The sequence below is a fragment of the Alligator sinensis genome, unplaced genomic scaffold, assembly GCF_000455745.1.
Source record: "Alligator sinensis unplaced genomic scaffold, ASM45574v1 scaffold871_1, whole genome shotgun sequence".
Taxonomy (NCBI): Eukaryota; Metazoa; Chordata; order Crocodylia; family Alligatoridae; genus Alligator; species Alligator sinensis.
This window is the reverse complement of record NW_005842746.1, coordinates 457900-474908: the sequence shown is the minus strand read 5'-3', so window position 1 is coordinate 474908 and position 17009 is coordinate 457900. Positions and strand designations below refer to the sequence as shown.

The following is a 17009-nucleotide window of genomic DNA, read 5'->3' as shown; positions in this document are numbered from 1 at the left end:
CATAAGCCCAGAGGGTCATGTGCGTCCCTACCAAGGATGGAAATATTGTTTAAAAAATTACCCATTTTAAATCCTGTAATAATATTGGTTAAATGGTTAACCAATAATACATGCCTAGCACCCACGTGTTGCAACTAGTCCCCCCTCTCCTCTTCCTCCCTCCTTCCAAAGTCAGTAGCATAGGAGAGGGAGACAGAGGCAGAGCTGCATGCTGTGACTAGCCACCTTCCTGGGGCACTTGGCTTCCCATCACTGGATTGCATCTTGTGCTAAATATTAACTAGAATGAATTAATGGTATAAATATACTTACCATTTAACCATTTAACTATTTAACCTTTCACATCCCTAATCCCTACCTATACTTTTGGGATAACCTCCTCATCTGTCCATAATAAAACTCCATGACACTTCTGAGCACGGAGATCAAAACCTCACTTCTTGGACAGAATTCACCACTTCCCCCAGGGCTTGGGCAAGCAGGTTGTTGGGAAAGCGTGATTAGAAATTCAGAATTAGAATTGAAATCTGTTGGATATATCATGGGCGACTGGTGGCTCTTGAGTCTGAGGGGGCACATGCAGAAGCCACCAGCAGTGTTGGTGTCAGGGACGGGACTGCCGAGCACCCATAGAAGCTGCTGGCAGTCCTGTTGGGGGGGCACATGACCCACCCCTGTGCCTCCCCTACCAGGTGCCTATGGAATATATAGTAACATTACATGGAGAACAGCTATCCTTTTTTCAGAAATCACATTTCTCTTAATGTCCCCAATGCCATAGTCAAACTAGGTCTTACCAGTCTATGGGTTTCCTCCTCTTGAGTTTGCTTGAGTAGCTCAAAAGCTTGCAGAAGGCCACGAAAATCTGTAATTCCATACATACGAGCGTACTTCTCATATTCTTTAGGATCAACATTTTTGAGAAGTTCCATGATATCAATGGGCTTCTCTTCCTCCTCTTCTTTCTTTTTAGTTGGAGTCCTATTCAAGTAATAGAATAAGTAATTATTTTAATGTAAAATATTTCCCCAGGAGAACTTTGGAAAACTCAGTGTGCTTGAAAGTATTTTGTATTGTATGACTCTTCATTTTAGAACAAGAAAAGTTTTATATTACAGAAACTTAGGACCCTACTACATATTTAGGTTAAAGCTAAATAGAAACCGCTATAGAGTTGTTATTCGTTTTCAAGTGCTAACTTTATAGTTGGTTGGCTCTTCTTATTGCTGGATAATAATTTTTATTGTGTGATAATTACTTTGCATGCTTGGCTGGTCCAAATTTATTGCACAATTAACCAATTAATTGTGGGATAACTACTTTGCACTTGTGGCTGATCTTACTTTGCAAATATGGCTGGTCTAAATTTATTGTGTGATTAATCAGTTAATTGAATAATATATGTAATGCATAGCTGGGGCCTTAGGCACATAAGTAATCTCCACTTGTAGAGACTTTAGCTTGATACTGGATCACTGATTCCAGTAATAGTTGCTAGAATCAAGCTTTATATGTAATCAATCTTTTTTGGTATATCATGATTCTTAATAAATTACATCTTGATCAAAGCTAATATATTGACTACAGAGTAGTCTGTAAGACACTGCAACACTTACTTCTTCAGTTTTGCTCTGAGATCTCCTTCAACAACTTCTTGCCTTCTTTCTTCAACTTGTAGGTTGACACTGGTGTCGATTTCACCATGTTGGTTAAAAGCCACACATTTGTACATTCCAGAATCAGTTTTTGTTGTGTCTTTTATTTCTAGTTTGGCTTCTTCTCCTTTCTGTTGGATGCTTATGCGACCTCCCTGATTGAGTTGTCTCCATTTTCCCTTCATCCATTTTACATTTGGAATTGGATCACCTCCAACTTTAGCAATAAATGTAGCAACACTCTCTGTAGAAAAATGCAAAATCAAGAAATTAACCTTTTATGTATCTAAGACAACAGAACTTATTAGTAAACAACTAATTTAGAAGTACTGATGATGATGTATTTTTAGACTTATGCTCTTACTTTCTATAACTTTGATACTCTGAGGCTCTTGGATAAAGTAAAGCCTTCCATCCACTGCTACTTTCTTAGCTTCTGGTGCAGCTGTTGGTTTTTCTGGAAAACAGATTAAAGTAATTAAGGCAAATGGTTTGCTTAAATAGCTCATTTTGGAGCATAAGGCCCCTGTTCACTGCCCTGAATGAGAAGATCTACAATACCAGGATATATTTGTTGTGACATTTCCCATTTACCGAAACAGGAGAAAGAAATCCCAAGTAGTTTAATATGACTATTGTTAAAATTAAATTTTATTCTATAAAATGAATCCAGACACTGTGCGTCCATGCACCTGATTCTGTTATTCATTGCCAAAATGATCTCACTGAAGCCATTTTAATGTATGCAGATATAAATGGCAACAAAATCAGATCCTTAGCCCTTGCCTTAAGTTTAGTGTCCAAGGTGTGTATTTTGGCCCATAAATAAGATGCCTGACTTTCAAAAGTGCTGATTGGTGATACTCAACAATGACTAATGACAATATCAAGGGGCTGTTTTGGCATTCTTTTTTTTAAAAAGACTGATGCTCTGACTGTAAAGCTCTAGGATCCTACAGTAAGGAGAAACTTACAAAGAAAGTCTCATTCCCACAGGACAACTTACAACTAGTGAGGAAGCAGATGGTTTGGGGGTATGATAGGCCAGCAGCAATCAACCTCTCTGCTACTTCTAAGCTGTGTAGGGAGCTGTTCTGTTCACCATCTTATTTTTTGGTCAGCTCATTCTAGAGCTTGCTGTGGTTCCTACTGTCCTACAGGCATTGAGAACCCTACCTATTAATACATCTTTTAGTAAGCTACCCTCCCACCTTCTTACCCATAAAGCTTGAATGTGCACCCTAACCCGTTGTCAGTTTGGCCTTGTCTTTAACTGTTCATTTAAATTCTAAACTATTACGGTAGAGATCTGTTATTTGTTTGATAATAAGTACCTACTTTTTAAAGTGTATATTTAGGCACTATATTAATTATTTTAAAATGTAATGCCTTCAAAGAGACAGTATTTCAGATTATATGATTCTATACAGGAATAAAAGGCACTTTTTGTATTGGATTACAAATAACAATTCACAGAAAACAAAATTACTGTCTATGTGATCACTATAGTTTTGTATTAAATTACCATTACAGGTCCTGATTTTTCTATTTTACTTTACCTTTAACTGTCACTTTCGACTTGCAAGTGTCAGTTCCAACTACATTTGAAGCTTTGCATACATATTCGCCTGAATCAGCTTTTGCAACAGGTGAAACTTCCATAAGAGCCATTCCATTAAGAAAGCTAAAGCTGCATTTATCTGAAGCTCTTATTTCTCTCCCAGACTTCTGCCACTGGATCTTAATTGGCTGTGAACCATGGACATGGCAGCTTAGCTGCAAGATATCACCTTCTTCTATCATTACTGGTTGAAGTGGTTGATCAAACACTGGAGGCTTTTTAGGTTCTGGAATTCAAATATTTTTCAGTAAATAATCAAGAAAGAGCAGTACGTTATGAATGTAAGGGAGAAAAACAAGAAATAAGTATATATCTTGATTTTAAAAAGAAAGTTATATCTGTAAGTAAGAGAATGATAACTTATTTAAGTTAATACATACAAGTCAGATTTCTGAGAATCCGCTACTCAGATTTGGAAAATAAAATAAGTATGGAGGAGTACTTTCACAAAAAGCATACAGAAAGGGTGACTTACATAGTACATCTTCTCTTAATACATTGCTAATGTGTTTTCATGCATTCTTAAAAGATAATAAAACAACTAGAGCACTGCTGCAATTTTGCAAAAATTTCCTAAAACCTTGTGAAAGATCATATGTGCCATACAATGCAATTTTGGTTATTGATACCTGTTTAGAAGAAGATGAATCTGTGTCAATCCACCAACATTAAAATGTAAAAAATGTTGCAGAGTAAAATTGCAGTATATGAAAAAAAATGAGTAATGGTTTAATAGATAATATGAGGATATTTTATACTACCAAAGGTATGTTTTAAATATATTAATTCATACATCACAACCAGATATAATTAGTTATACAATAAAAAATCTTAGAACAACATTGCTTGCTTTGATGGTTTAGCTCAGGGATCAGCAAACTGTGGCTCACAGGCTGGAACTGGCCTGTGAAGAGGTTGGGTTTGGCTTGGGAAGGCATGGGGGATCAGGCAGTATGCAACTATGCCAGACCAGCCATCCCTTCCACACCTCCCTCCTGCATGGCCCTCCCTGCTGCTCTCTCAGGCCTCTGTTTACCTTGCTGTAGAGGGGCCAGGTATCTAAAGCAGGGGTAAACATAAGTGACTTGAGATCTTTGGAGGGGGGCCAGAGATTTCCTGCAGCAGTGGGCTAGGTCTCAAGCTCTGGCCCATGAGGGCAAAAGGTTGCCAGCCCATAGCTTAGCTCAATCTCATCCTGATTGTACATCAATGCAACACTATTGGAATAAATGCAAGAAAGCAAATTTACTGACATTACTCCAGGCAAAAGTGAATGAGCATGACACGTTTTAAATATCTAGGGCTCACTAAAAGCTAGTTTTGGGTGAAGAGCACATGTAAGAATAATATAAAAGGCAAAATAACATGGAGAGGAGGGGTTCTGTTCATTCTGATACAACTTAAGCAGGTGCAATTCAGTTGCAAATAGGAGAAGAGAAGAATGGCATCTGCAAGAACCTAGAGCTCGTTCCTGGCATCAATTGGAGATACATGCACACTAAGGCTACTACTAAGTTTAAGTGCCCTATTTAGCAGGGATAAAAGACTAACCTTATAGAACATAATGTGCAGAGAAACTGAAACAACCAGAGCTCCAACTGAGATCACTTGGAAATGAAGGTGTTTGGTGCTGTTGACAGACCACTGTTCCTTGTCAAAGTAAAATATTTCTCTCCTTAAGAGAAGGCAACCCTGGGCTTGGACTATATCGCTGATTTATTATTTACAATAAGCATATATTAATAGCAGCAAGGTTTGTATAGTACTTTTTCATAGAAGAAAATAAGAATTCTACAGGGAATCAGCTACAGCTATTATCTTGAACTTATTTATTATTGTTTGAGCACAAATGTATGAAGGTTAGTAATAAGGCAAGCTGACTTTTGCTAAGAATGATTTGATTAGCTATACAATTTGTATATGGCCTAGTAATACACTGACACAGAAAATTAACAACATAAACAGGAAAAACGTGAAATTAACTAACCTTTAATTACAACAGAAGATGTACACAATATACTTCCCGCTTCATTGGACACTTTACAAGTATATAAGCCAGTGTCACCCTGACCTGTGTTCTTAATATGTAGTTGTAAGGTGTTGTTTTTGAATGATATTTCATAGTTAGCACTTGGATGGACTTCCTGATTGTTTTTGTACCAGGAAACTGTCATAGGCTGAGAACCAGACACCCGGCCCTCAAGTGTAAGGGCATTCCCTTCTGTTTCTTCAACTGTTTCAGATAGTTTCTTGGTAAAACTAGGTGGAATTTTGCGTTCTGTAAGAAATAAACATGCTATTCAAACTCTAAAACCAAATATTTCACATAAACAGGGTTTAGCTTTTTAGAGAAAATATGCTGAGAAGAATAACAGCATGCACCATGCTCTGTAAACAGAAGTGCTAGATTCATTTTTCTATTAAAAGAGAAATCACACTTGTGCTGCTTTAAGAAAAAAAAATCATTTAAAAAGTAATATCAAGATTTTAATTTAAAAAAGCAAGAAAGAGATTAGCTTCTTTTATGGACTAATTAAAATCTATTTAACATCATAAGGCCTGTAAAGTTTCAGGAAAGTATGAATTGAAGAAAATATCATATTTCATTCTCTCCATTTCATTTAACTCTTGTCTCCCCTTCTCAAATCCCCCCACACTTTTTTTCAGAGACCCATGGATTCTTCCTGCTAAAAACTTTCAAGGCACATTTCAAAATCTACATATCTAAAACTTAGCCTGCAACTTATCTCACATCAATAAGACTAATTCCCTTTGAACCCAAATAAGTAGACATGCACACTGCACATGCATAAGTCAATACCTTTAATATTAAGCTGAGCTGTAGAAGAGTCCTTGCCAACCTCATTGCTGGCATAGCATGTATACTTTCCAGAATCTCCCTTGTTCACTCTGAGAATGGTCAAATGGGCTATGTTTTCTACATAACTGATCTGGTATTTTCCTCCAGTTCGTATCTCTTGGTTATCTTTTGCCCAAGTAACCCTAATTGGTTGTGATCCAGAAATGTGGCATTCAAAGTCAGCACTCTCTCCAACAATACCATCCACAGGTGCAACTGGAATGTCAAAGAATGGAGGAGTCTTCCCTTCTAAAGGTTGTGAAGAATAAACAAAATATTTACTTACAAAATCCTTTTCATTTTAAGGATATTGTTAAATAAATTTTACCATTTTAAATTCATGTGTATAGTAAAAATGTGTTAATAATCAACTAACCTGTAAGAATGAGCCTGGCACTAGAAGATGCAGTTCCAATAGCATTGGAAGCTGAACAAGTATACTGCCCAGCAAGACTCTTGTCAGTCTGCAAAATCTGGAGAGTTGCTACATTATTTACATAGGATGTTTGCACATTATAGCCCTCTCTTATAGGTGTACCATCTTTAGACCAAGATACTTCAATGGGTTCAGAGCCAGTTATGCCACAATCAAATGTAATTGGTAAGCCTACCATTTCATGAATATCTCTGAGTTTTCGTGTAAATGTAGGAGGAAGCTTACGCTCTGCAAGAAAAGAGGTGTGATACAATGAAGCCTTCTGGAAACTATTCACTATTGCTGTATCCTTCAATGACCACTGCTTAAGACATGGTATTTTAGACTAGGTCAGATTTACAAGATATGAGAAGATTACTCATTGGTTTGAATCAACACACGTACTATAACAAAGTAGGAGGCCAACAAAGGATTACATGCATTTTTACATCATATAGTTTGGAAGAAAGGAATTCTGAAGTTTGTGGAGAATTCATACAACTAATTTTATCTGTTACACACCTGCATTTCCACTCAGCCTGAAGAACCAATTAATGGTCTCACACTGCCAAGACTGGTAAAAGATAGGGGGAAAACTGAAGCAATGGCCTGAACTCATTTTGAGAGAGATCTGATCAACTAAGGAGTGGTGGTGGGAATGGATTTCCATACAGAGCTTTGAGGGAGATCTGATCAACTAAGGAGTGGTGGTGGGAATGGACTTCCATACAGAGCTTTACTACTAGGAAGTCATCTGGAGGTTTCTTGTGCAGCATGGTCCCTAATGGTTTAGGGAGAAACACAGAGTGCTCCTAAGAAAAAACTTTTTCTGACATAGCACAATAAGAAAATAATGTATTAAAATAAATTATTCACCTTGAACAGCAAGCAAAGCTGATGAAAAAGCCTCTCCAACACTGTTTTCTACTTTGCAAATATATTCCCCACCATCACTGCTATCCACTTGGCTGAAAATCAGAGTGGCAATTTGGTTCTTAAAATGCATTTTAGCTGTTGGAGTTGCCCTTAGTTTTGTATCTCCTTTGAACCATGAAACAATCATTTCAGGTGTTCCAGCCACTTGGCATTGTAAGGATGCAGAATCTCCCACTGTCACCTGAACTGGTTCCAAGGGTGCAACAAAATAAGGTGGTTCTAAAGAACAAACACAGATCATTAGTACCAAAAACAAAATATAACAAATAAAATAAAATTCTCATTGTTGGAATGATAACGCACCTAATACTGTTACTGCAGCTTGAGAATTGTCTTGTCCAGAATCATTTTCAATATGACAAGCATATTGTCCCTGATCTTCTATTTTGCTATTGGGAATTTCCAGTATGGCAGATGTTTCTGTAGTGGTAAGGCTGCATTTTTCAGATTGAGATATTTTTATGCCATTTTTCTTCCATAACACTCTGATTGGAGGAGTACCGCTATATGTACATTCCAGTATTAATGGCCTTCCTTTCTCTACACTGAAATCATTCAGCTTTTTCACAAATTTGGCTGGTTCTAAAATAAACAAGATAGTGGTATATGTTAAGGATAGGCCATGAGATTTTTTTTTCTTGTTTTTAAAGAAGCATTGGCAACTGCAATCTGAACAAACCTTTTACAAAAAGATGTGTTGTACAAGAAATCTTGCCAGCCTCATTAGTGACTAGGCAGGTATAATCTCCACTTTGGAGTGGATGAACGTCAAACAGCTCCAGTTCTGCAATCGAATCTTCCAAGGTAATGTTGCATCTGTGTCCAGGTGTTAATTCCATGCTACCCCTAAACCATTTAACTTCCAGTGGTGGGGTGCCTTTTATGATACTTGTAAAAGTTATATTGTCCCCAGATAACACATTCAAGGGATCGGGTTTCTTCACAAAAGATGGAGGTTCTAGACACACATAACAGAAAGTCAGAATAAGCACCTCTGTACTTTATAAAGAGCAAATTTTTTAACGTGCAAAATACCATTGGTTAAAAATATATAACAGAGTCAAGAATGCAAATTTTCTGCAAAGCAGTGATTTTCAATCTTGAAGGTCTGGCATGCTCTCAGTACTGACCTCTAACAGTTAAATATGCACTGCATTCATCAGATCCAGCTACATTAGTAGCTGTGCACAAGTAATTTCCAATATCAGATTCCTGAAGCACATTCACTTTCAAAGAGCAAGTATTGTCTGTAAGGGTAGCCTGATACTTGTCTCCACTGGTGATCTCATGTCCATCATGGAACCAGGAAACTGAAATAGGTGGTGACCCATACACTTTGCACTCCAGTATAGTGGATGAACCCAAGAGACCATGAGTTGCTTTCAGTTTTCTTGTGAAAGAAGGAGGTATAATACGATCTGCATAGGTTAAAGCAAAGATTGCAGTATTACTATCAAATTACTATTAGTATCTATCAAAACCAATGTACTTTCTTTTGGCACATCCACCTCAACTTGGGTAAATCCCAAGGAAACTTATAATTCACTCCTTGAGACCTGAGGTCTTGAGAAAAGACAGTAGTGGCCTGATGGTAGAACTTGACTTTGCCTCTTTTCAGAGTTCCCTTTTTTCTTTAATTTTGGTAATACTTATCACAGGGAAAACAACTATGTTGCACCATTTGGCTTAAGACACATGCAGACCCATGTGATGAAACTGAATCTTGACAACACTTCCTGCCTTTTCAGCGATGGAGAAAGGCAATGCAGGATTCACCTACCCAACCCATAGTGATCACATCAGCACATACCAACTGAAAAAGACTCCAATGACCATGTCAATGAGTCATCCAAAGGCAGCAGTTGTTTGATATGACATCAAAGGAAACAGCATTTTGTTTAAATTCCTCTTATTACAAATGGTAGCATCAAATATAACTCAAAAGTTAACCAACTAACCTGAAACATGCACTGAAGCTGTGCAGCTGCTTTTGCCAACACTGTTTTTCACCTCAAAAGTGTACTCCCCACTGTCTTCTAATCCTGCATTGAGAATCTTAAGCCCAGACACTTTGTTGAAGAAACTAATTTTGTGTTTGTGGTCAGTTGAAAGTTCATTTCCATCCTTAAACCACCTAGCTATAAGCTCTGGTGTGCCATCAACTGTGCATTCTAGAGTACAAGAGTCTCCAGCTGTGACTTTTATTGGTCCAGGTTTCTCTACAATAACTGCAGGTTCTGAAATGAGATGCATATCACAGTCACATTTTAATCTAGTTATCATAAATTGTTGATAGTATAATATTTAAAAATGTGTCTCTACGTAGGGTATGTTTTGTCCCCTTGTTACAAACCTAGAACAGAGAGACTGGCAAAACACTCCTGAACTCCAGCCTCATTTTTGATCTGACAGGTGTATTTTCCAGTATTGACTGGTTCTGCATTTCCAATCTGTAGAGTTGTAATGTTGTCTGAATAAGAAATCCAGAGATTTTCACTTTCTCTAATGATTTCCCCTTTGTCTTTCAGCCACAGAACAGAAATGGGTTGGGCTCCTTCTATTGTAGCCTGCAGTTCAATTGATTCCCCAACAATAGCAGTGACATCACTGAGCTTCTTCACAAAGGTTGGTGGTGCTATTGAACGGAAGACAGTTGACAGTAAAAAACGTAAGAAGCGGAAGAATCAAGAGAGGGTGATAAGAACAACAGGATGCTAAGAATATAACAACACATAAATCATCGTACAAACCTTTTAGAGTTATAGAGCAAACACACGTGTCACTTCCCACATCATTTACAGCTTTACAGTGATATTCACCGACATCTGCAGTATCCACGTTCAGAATGTGAATACTAGCCTGGTAGTTCTCAGACATGATCTTGTACTTTTTGCTACTTCTAATTTCTCTTTTGTCTTTATACCATGAAATCTGGAATGGAGGAGTGCCCTGCAGCTCACATTCCAGGTGAACATCAGAACCTCTCAGAGACTGAACTGGATGGGGTTTCTTGCTGAAAACAGGAGGTGCTACAAAATAAGAAGTTTAAATTTCTGTTATTTCAGTTCAGGATACTCAAGGAAAAAAACATGCAAACGGGTTTAGGTTTGATCAGCAAGGAAGAGTAAAGACATGATTCATAGCAATAGATGGCTTCTTTGCCACAGAACACTGATATGATGCCCTACTTTCTCAGAAGGCAGTATGGGCCTCTGAAAAATAAAAGAGTAATTCAGCATTCTGACCTTTCACTTTGAGTAAGGTACTGCTGCTTGCACTTCCTGCTGCATTCTGAGCTTCACAAACATAGTCTCCACTGTCTTCAACACTGAGATTGTGCATTTCAATGACTGCCACCGAATCAACAAAGGACATTCTATATTTTTCACTGGGATGGATTACAATCTCATCTTTGTACCAGGTCACTTTGATTTCTGGAGAGCCTCCTATTTTGCATTCATATCTTGAAGAATCATGTTGTTTCACAACTCTGGAGGAGTCTAGTTTCTTTACAAATCTTGGTGGTTCTATAAAACCAAAACAAAAAGGAGTAACAAGTTGGTACAAGAATATACTGTACAAATTCATTAAAATTATGGAAGCAATTAAATAATTAACCAAAACTGATTGCTTCTGGGAGATACAGATATCTATCGACACTGGCCAAAACGGTCTTTGACAAGAATGAACACAGAACATAGAAAACAAACAAAAACAGGCTTTAGTACGTCTTTGCCAATTCTATTACATATGTATGAACACCATTATGTCAGTAATAAAAAAGTTTAACAGAAGACCAGAGTCCAAAAATTTTAGCCAACAATATGAGCAAGAAGAGTATTTATAGTGAAAGGCACAGCAACTGAACCAGATCTTTACATTCTATTACTAACTGATATAATCAATATATGTATGTTGATTGGCAAATCCAAATAGATGTAAGTGTAAGGAGCAAGATTATTATTGTTCACATACTCATACTACAGGCTGAGGTAATAAACAACATAATTTGGAAATGTTTGCTCATGAGAAGATACATGATATGGCTGATATTACCGAAACTTGGTAGTTTGGATCCTATGACTGTGACTTAAAATAGATGGTTAAAAATGTTTCCTAAGAATTTAAAGGGATGGTGGTAAGGAATTTAACATCAAAGACACCATTATCCATGGTTCAGAATCACAAGATTATTTATGGATTAAAATTCTAACTAATAAAACTAAAGATGAGGTACTGGTGGGCATGTATTACAACTGCTCACCAGGGCAAACTTTATTTAATAGTTTCTAAAAATAAAAGATTATTATTATTTAACAATGAAAGTCCTTCACCCACACAAAATACCTCAGTGTCAGCCTCATTCGGACAAACAAGAAGAACTAATCAGGGAGCTAAAAGTTAGTGGTTGCCTACTAATCCTGATCTAGTTGCATTTACTTTCTGTAAACAGACTATTGCAGCAAATAGGAATGTACAGGGACTTTAAAATAGACAAATCTCCAGTGTTTAAAGGAAATGTAAATATAACTGATTGCAAACATTTAATTGAAAATGGGAAATGTTAACAATAACAGAAAACTAAACTGGAAATTGTTCAAGGACATTCTCATGGATGTCTAAAAAACAATTAGTTCACAAAAAAATAAAAAGTTATGCAGGGGAAAAAAATCCTAATTAAAAGGAAATTAAAAAGCAAAATGAAACTTTTAGCAATGATAAAATGGCAAAAGGGGATGCAAATATCAATTAATATAGAAGTTAGAAAAGTAGGTAACTGATGAGGGAAGCTAAAAGAAGCAATGAAACATTAAAGACCAGTAGGATTAAAGACAATAACAAGATATTTTCTAAATGTGTAGGGGACATAAGTAACTCTAGGGAAGTTGTAGATCTATTGCTAGATGGAAATAATAAGCAGTGATGCAGAAAAGGCAGAAAAAACATTCAATAGATATCTCTGCTCTTTATTTAGAACAAAGCAGGAGGATCAACATATTATGGATGGAATAAAAAATGTATCACCTGTAACATCTGGGAGGCAGCAGTCATTAAAATGAAATATTTTCAAGTCAGGAAGATGAGATAACTTTTAACTAAAAACTATCTAAGGAGCTGTCTGAACTACAGTTGTTCATTTTAACAAAAGTTGGAATGTTGGTCAAACTCCAAAGGACAGGACAACTACCAACATAATTCCAATATTAAAAAGGGCAAAAAAAGGGGTGAGCAAGGGAGCAATTGTTAGTCTGGAATTGATTCTGGGCAAAGTAATGGGACTAATAATTCAGGACTCTGTCAACAAAGAATCAAAGGCTAAAGAGTTTGATTGTTAGTGGAGAGACAATAGTAGGCAGAGAATCACAGAGAGAACATTTCTTGGTCCAGTATGATTCAATAATGTTATCAATAATCTCGTGTATGATATAAAGTCTACCCTGTAAAAGTCTGCAGATGACACAGATTGGTAAAACAGTCAATAATGGGGGCTGTTTACTGTTGCATATTTATATGAATCATTTGGTGAAATGGTAAAAAGTCAACAAGATGCACTATAATATAGCCAAACACAAGGTAGTACATTTTAGAAGAAAGAACGCAGACATATCAATTGCAGATTCTTCTTTCCTGTTAAGAGAAGGATTTAATAGTCAAGATAAATAACCACCTCAACTTAAGATCTCAGTGCAATGCCATGGCTAAGAAATAGAGAAGTAATTTAGCCTTTCTCTGTTCACAATACCAATAAGACACTGTTAGAATGTTGTGCCTTGTATGACCATGCTTCAACAAGGATGTAGATATAATGCAGAGAGGCTAAAGTTGGACCAGAGACATGATCTGGAGGTTTGAAAACATACCTGAAGATGAGAGGCTTGAAGAGTCCAGTCACACTAACTTACTAAAGAAAAGATTGAGGCATGATTGGTTGAAGCTGAGTTACACACAGAAAAGATCTGATAGAGGGTAACTTTGTTTTAGTCTTGCAGACAGTGACATAGCATAATTCAGTGGATACCACCTGGAGTTTGACAAATTTAATCTTGCAGAAAATGTAATGAAATAGTGGGACAGTTTTAGAAGGAGAGTTTTAAAATTAGACCCTCCCTTTGAGTTTTAAAATTAGACTAGATCTTTCTAAAAGATATGCTTTAGATCCAGCTTCTGGTAAAAATTCTAGGGGAACCTGTGTTTACAGAAGGTCATGATCTTTGTTGCCCCTTTCACATAAGAATCTATTAATGCACAGAAAAGTAAATGTGAGTTATAAAGCCTGTCTATTGATTTTTGTACACACCAGCAATACAATACATATGAAAAAACATAAGCTAAAAAAAATTGTTGGAGGTACAGCCATTTTTCATGGCACTTCTTTCAGTAAATAAAAATACAGAACATGTTCTCTTTACATGGAGTAAGGCATTAGTAAGGAACACTGCCACACTAAGGCCAAGATTCAAAATGGCAATGAAGCTCTTGCCAGACTGTGGGGTGTTCCACTGGATGCTAGTTCACTTGTTGGGATGACTCCTGGGATTAAATGTAGGCATGTTCATGTATTTGCCACATAAGAGAAGTAATATTCAGGAAAGATTATTATTCATTTCTTGTTTTCTGGTCCCCAAGGCATATTACAAATCAAGATAATATTGCAGTGAACTAATTTGCTTCTCCTGATGAAGATCACTGCCAGGCACTTAAAGAATGTTGTACAAATCAATTTGCAACCAGATTTGTATTCAGCAGATTGTTTCTAGTTTCAAGATTCTTAGTAAATAAGTATTTAGCAGTAGGACCTAAACTTCTCTTTACCAGAAAACAAATCCCACTGTGAAGACTGTGCCTTTTAAGAAGCAGATTTCATGCTCATCCTGTTAAAGATGGATGGGAACGACACATCCGGAACAACTGTAAATTAACCCAAGGTCCCCGCCTACATTAAGGAAATCACCAGCATGTACTGGTGTAGTTTACACCACTGTAGCTTAAGCCGGTCATAACTCCTGTAGAGTTATGTAAATTGAAAGATCCACTTCCTATGCAGTTAAGGAGAGCGTTGGTGGAATAAATATTTGTAACCATGGCTGCTTGCTGTCAGCACCTCCAATTTTTGTTTCTAGGAGGTGCTCAGTGTGTGTCAAGTTATTTTGCCTGTAGGAGGGTAAAATGAGTCTCAATCCAACCCTAAAATAAATGGCTGCATGCTAAAGTAGGTGCTGTTGAAACCCTAATGAGTGTATCAGAGAAGACAGATCCCATTTAACAGCAGCCAGGGGAAAGGAAAGGTCTCATTTTCAGTCTGCTTTGCACCCTTTTGGGAGAGCCAGGCTCCGATCTGCCTGGCTGCCTTTGGTTTGAAACAGTCAAAAGCTGGGCAAGAGAAAGAAAAGTCTCTGCATGTTTAAATACCTTGTACACTCAGCTGAGCAGCACAGGAGTCCTTGCCCACGCTGTTGCTCGCAGTGCAGGTGTAGAGGCCTGCGTCCCCTTTGCCAACCTTTAGGACGGTGAGGCTGGCCGTGCTTTCCACCAGCGTTATCTTGTAGTTGCCTCCAGGCCGGATTTCTCTATTCTCCTTTGCCCAAGTGACTTTCATCGGCGCTGAGCCGGTGATGTGACATTTGAAGGACCCGCTTGCCCCGAGAGCCACGTCAATCGGGACAGGCTTTACATCAAAGAAAGGAGGTCTCAGGTGCTCTGTAAATGGAAGGGAATGTCAGAGTACTCCTGCCCCTGCTGCCCTCATCCCTTGGCTACCCTTGCCTCAAACCAAGGGACCTCCCCCCTGCCTCTGTCCCACTTTCAAGGAGGAAGGATTTGGGCAGCTACAGACCTGTGAGGAGCAGCTTGGCACTGGAAGAGGCGCTCCCCAGAGCATTTTGAGCAGTGCATGTGTACAGGCCGCAGTGAGCCATGGCCGTCTGCAAGATCTGGAGAGTGGCTACGTTATTGAAGAAGGTGCTCTGTGTGTTCTCGTCATCACTTAGCACCGCCCCATCCTTGGACCAGGACACCTCCAGGGGCTCCGAGCCAGTGATGCGGCTGTCAAATGTAACTGGAGAGCCCACGGTCTCCTGGATGTCTTTGAGCTTCCTTGAGAAAGTAGGTGGGAGTTTGCGTTCTGTGGGGGAGGAAAGGAGGAAGACATCAGCACAGGGGAGACCAGATGCCTTAAGAAAGAGCAACTGCTGCCTCTAGAGAGCCAGGCAGTGGGAGGCAAAGGGTCACCTTTGACAGTGAGCTGTGCCATGGAAGAAGCAGAGCCCACGCTGTTCTCTGCTTTGCAGAGGTATTCGCCAATGTCGACTGGCTCCACCTGCACGAATGTCAGCGTTGCCACATTATTCCTCAAGTGCATTTTGCAGGCAGGTGTGGACCTCAGCTTTGTGTCTCCCTTGTACCAGGATACCCTGATGTCTGGTGCCCCGGCAACCTGGCACTGGAAAGTGGCTGCCTCACCAACCTTCACCTCCATGCTCTCCAGGGGCGCCACAAAGTAAGGTGGGTCTAGGACACAAAGGACCGCAGTCAGCACCACAAAGAGCCAGCGCCTCATAGCTAGTCCTAGCAGGGGAGGGAGCTTGGGGAGCAGGGAAGAGCCACGTACCTAAGACAGAGACCAGCCCTTGGCACCTGTCCTGCCCAGCCTCATTGGTCACCTCGCAGCTGTATTGCCCCTCATCCTCTTTGGTGCTATTCAGGATCTCCAGGATGCCAGACTTGTCGGTGGCAGTGATGCTGCACCGTGGGGACTGTGCGATCTGCACACCATCCTTCTTCCATGTTACCGCGATGGGAGGGCTGCCAATATACGTGCTCTCCAGCATAATGGCCTTCCCCTGCTCCACGCTGAAATCGCTCAGTTTCTTCACAAAGGCCGCAGGCTCTGCAGCAACAGAGAAAACATGAGCCCCAGGGCAGGGGCAGGGCAGGGGTAGGGGCCAGAGCACTGGGCGGCAGCAGTGGGGACTAACCTTTGACAAAGAGATGTGTGGTGCAGGATGCACTTCCCGCCTCATTGCTGACCACACAGGTGTAATCGCCACTCTGCGCCGGGGCCACATTGTACAGGTCCAGCTGCGCAACTGTGTCCTCCAAAGAGATGTCACACATCTCGTCAGGCACCAGCTCCCTGACGCCTCTGAACCAGGTCACTTTGAATGGGGCTGTGCCTCGGATGTGGCTTGTGAAGGTCACACTCACCCCAGGGACAACTTCCAAGGGATCAGGGGTCTTGGTGAAAGAGGGGGGTTCTGGGTTTGTGGGAAGAAGGTAAGACACGCACACAAAAACACACACAGAGATGGTCAGTTGTGAAGACCGCAAACTGGGATTAGGTCCAAAGAAGCATGGAAAACACTTTGCCAAGAATGAAAGAGCAAGGGGTGGAGGCAGCATTTTGCCCAGGTGGGCAGTACCTGGCTGCTTGGCCCTGACCTGCAGGTGGGGGAGGGTATCTGGCTACCTGGTACTGACCTTGCTGGTGGGGCACCTGGATGCCTGGCACTGACCTGGGGGGGG

General features: G+C 39.5%; 1 protein-coding gene across 1 annotated transcript in view; it reads right to left on the bottom strand.

The window, feature by feature from the left end:
- TTN (titin) overlaps positions 1 to 17009 on the bottom strand; it is a 276986-nt gene that overhangs the window by 173204 nt on the left and 86773 nt on the right. Inside the window, 20 exon segments of the mRNA XM_025216548.1 lie at positions 798 to 981; positions 1617 to 1899; positions 2020 to 2112; positions 3215 to 3502; positions 5264 to 5554; positions 6098 to 6385; positions 6513 to 6800; positions 7428 to 7706; positions 7791 to 8069; positions 8167 to 8445; positions 8618 to 8905; positions 9446 to 9724; positions 9841 to 10122; positions 10238 to 10516; positions 10733 to 11014; positions 14898 to 15185; positions 15322 to 15609; positions 15717 to 15995; positions 16096 to 16374; positions 16463 to 16741. Coding sequence (XP_025072333.1) covers positions 798 to 981; positions 1617 to 1899; positions 2020 to 2112; positions 3215 to 3502; positions 5264 to 5554; positions 6098 to 6385; positions 6513 to 6800; positions 7428 to 7706; positions 7791 to 8069; positions 8167 to 8445; positions 8618 to 8905; positions 9446 to 9724; positions 9841 to 10122; positions 10238 to 10516; positions 10733 to 11014; positions 14898 to 15185; positions 15322 to 15609; positions 15717 to 15995; positions 16096 to 16374; positions 16463 to 16741 — 5375 coding nt within the window.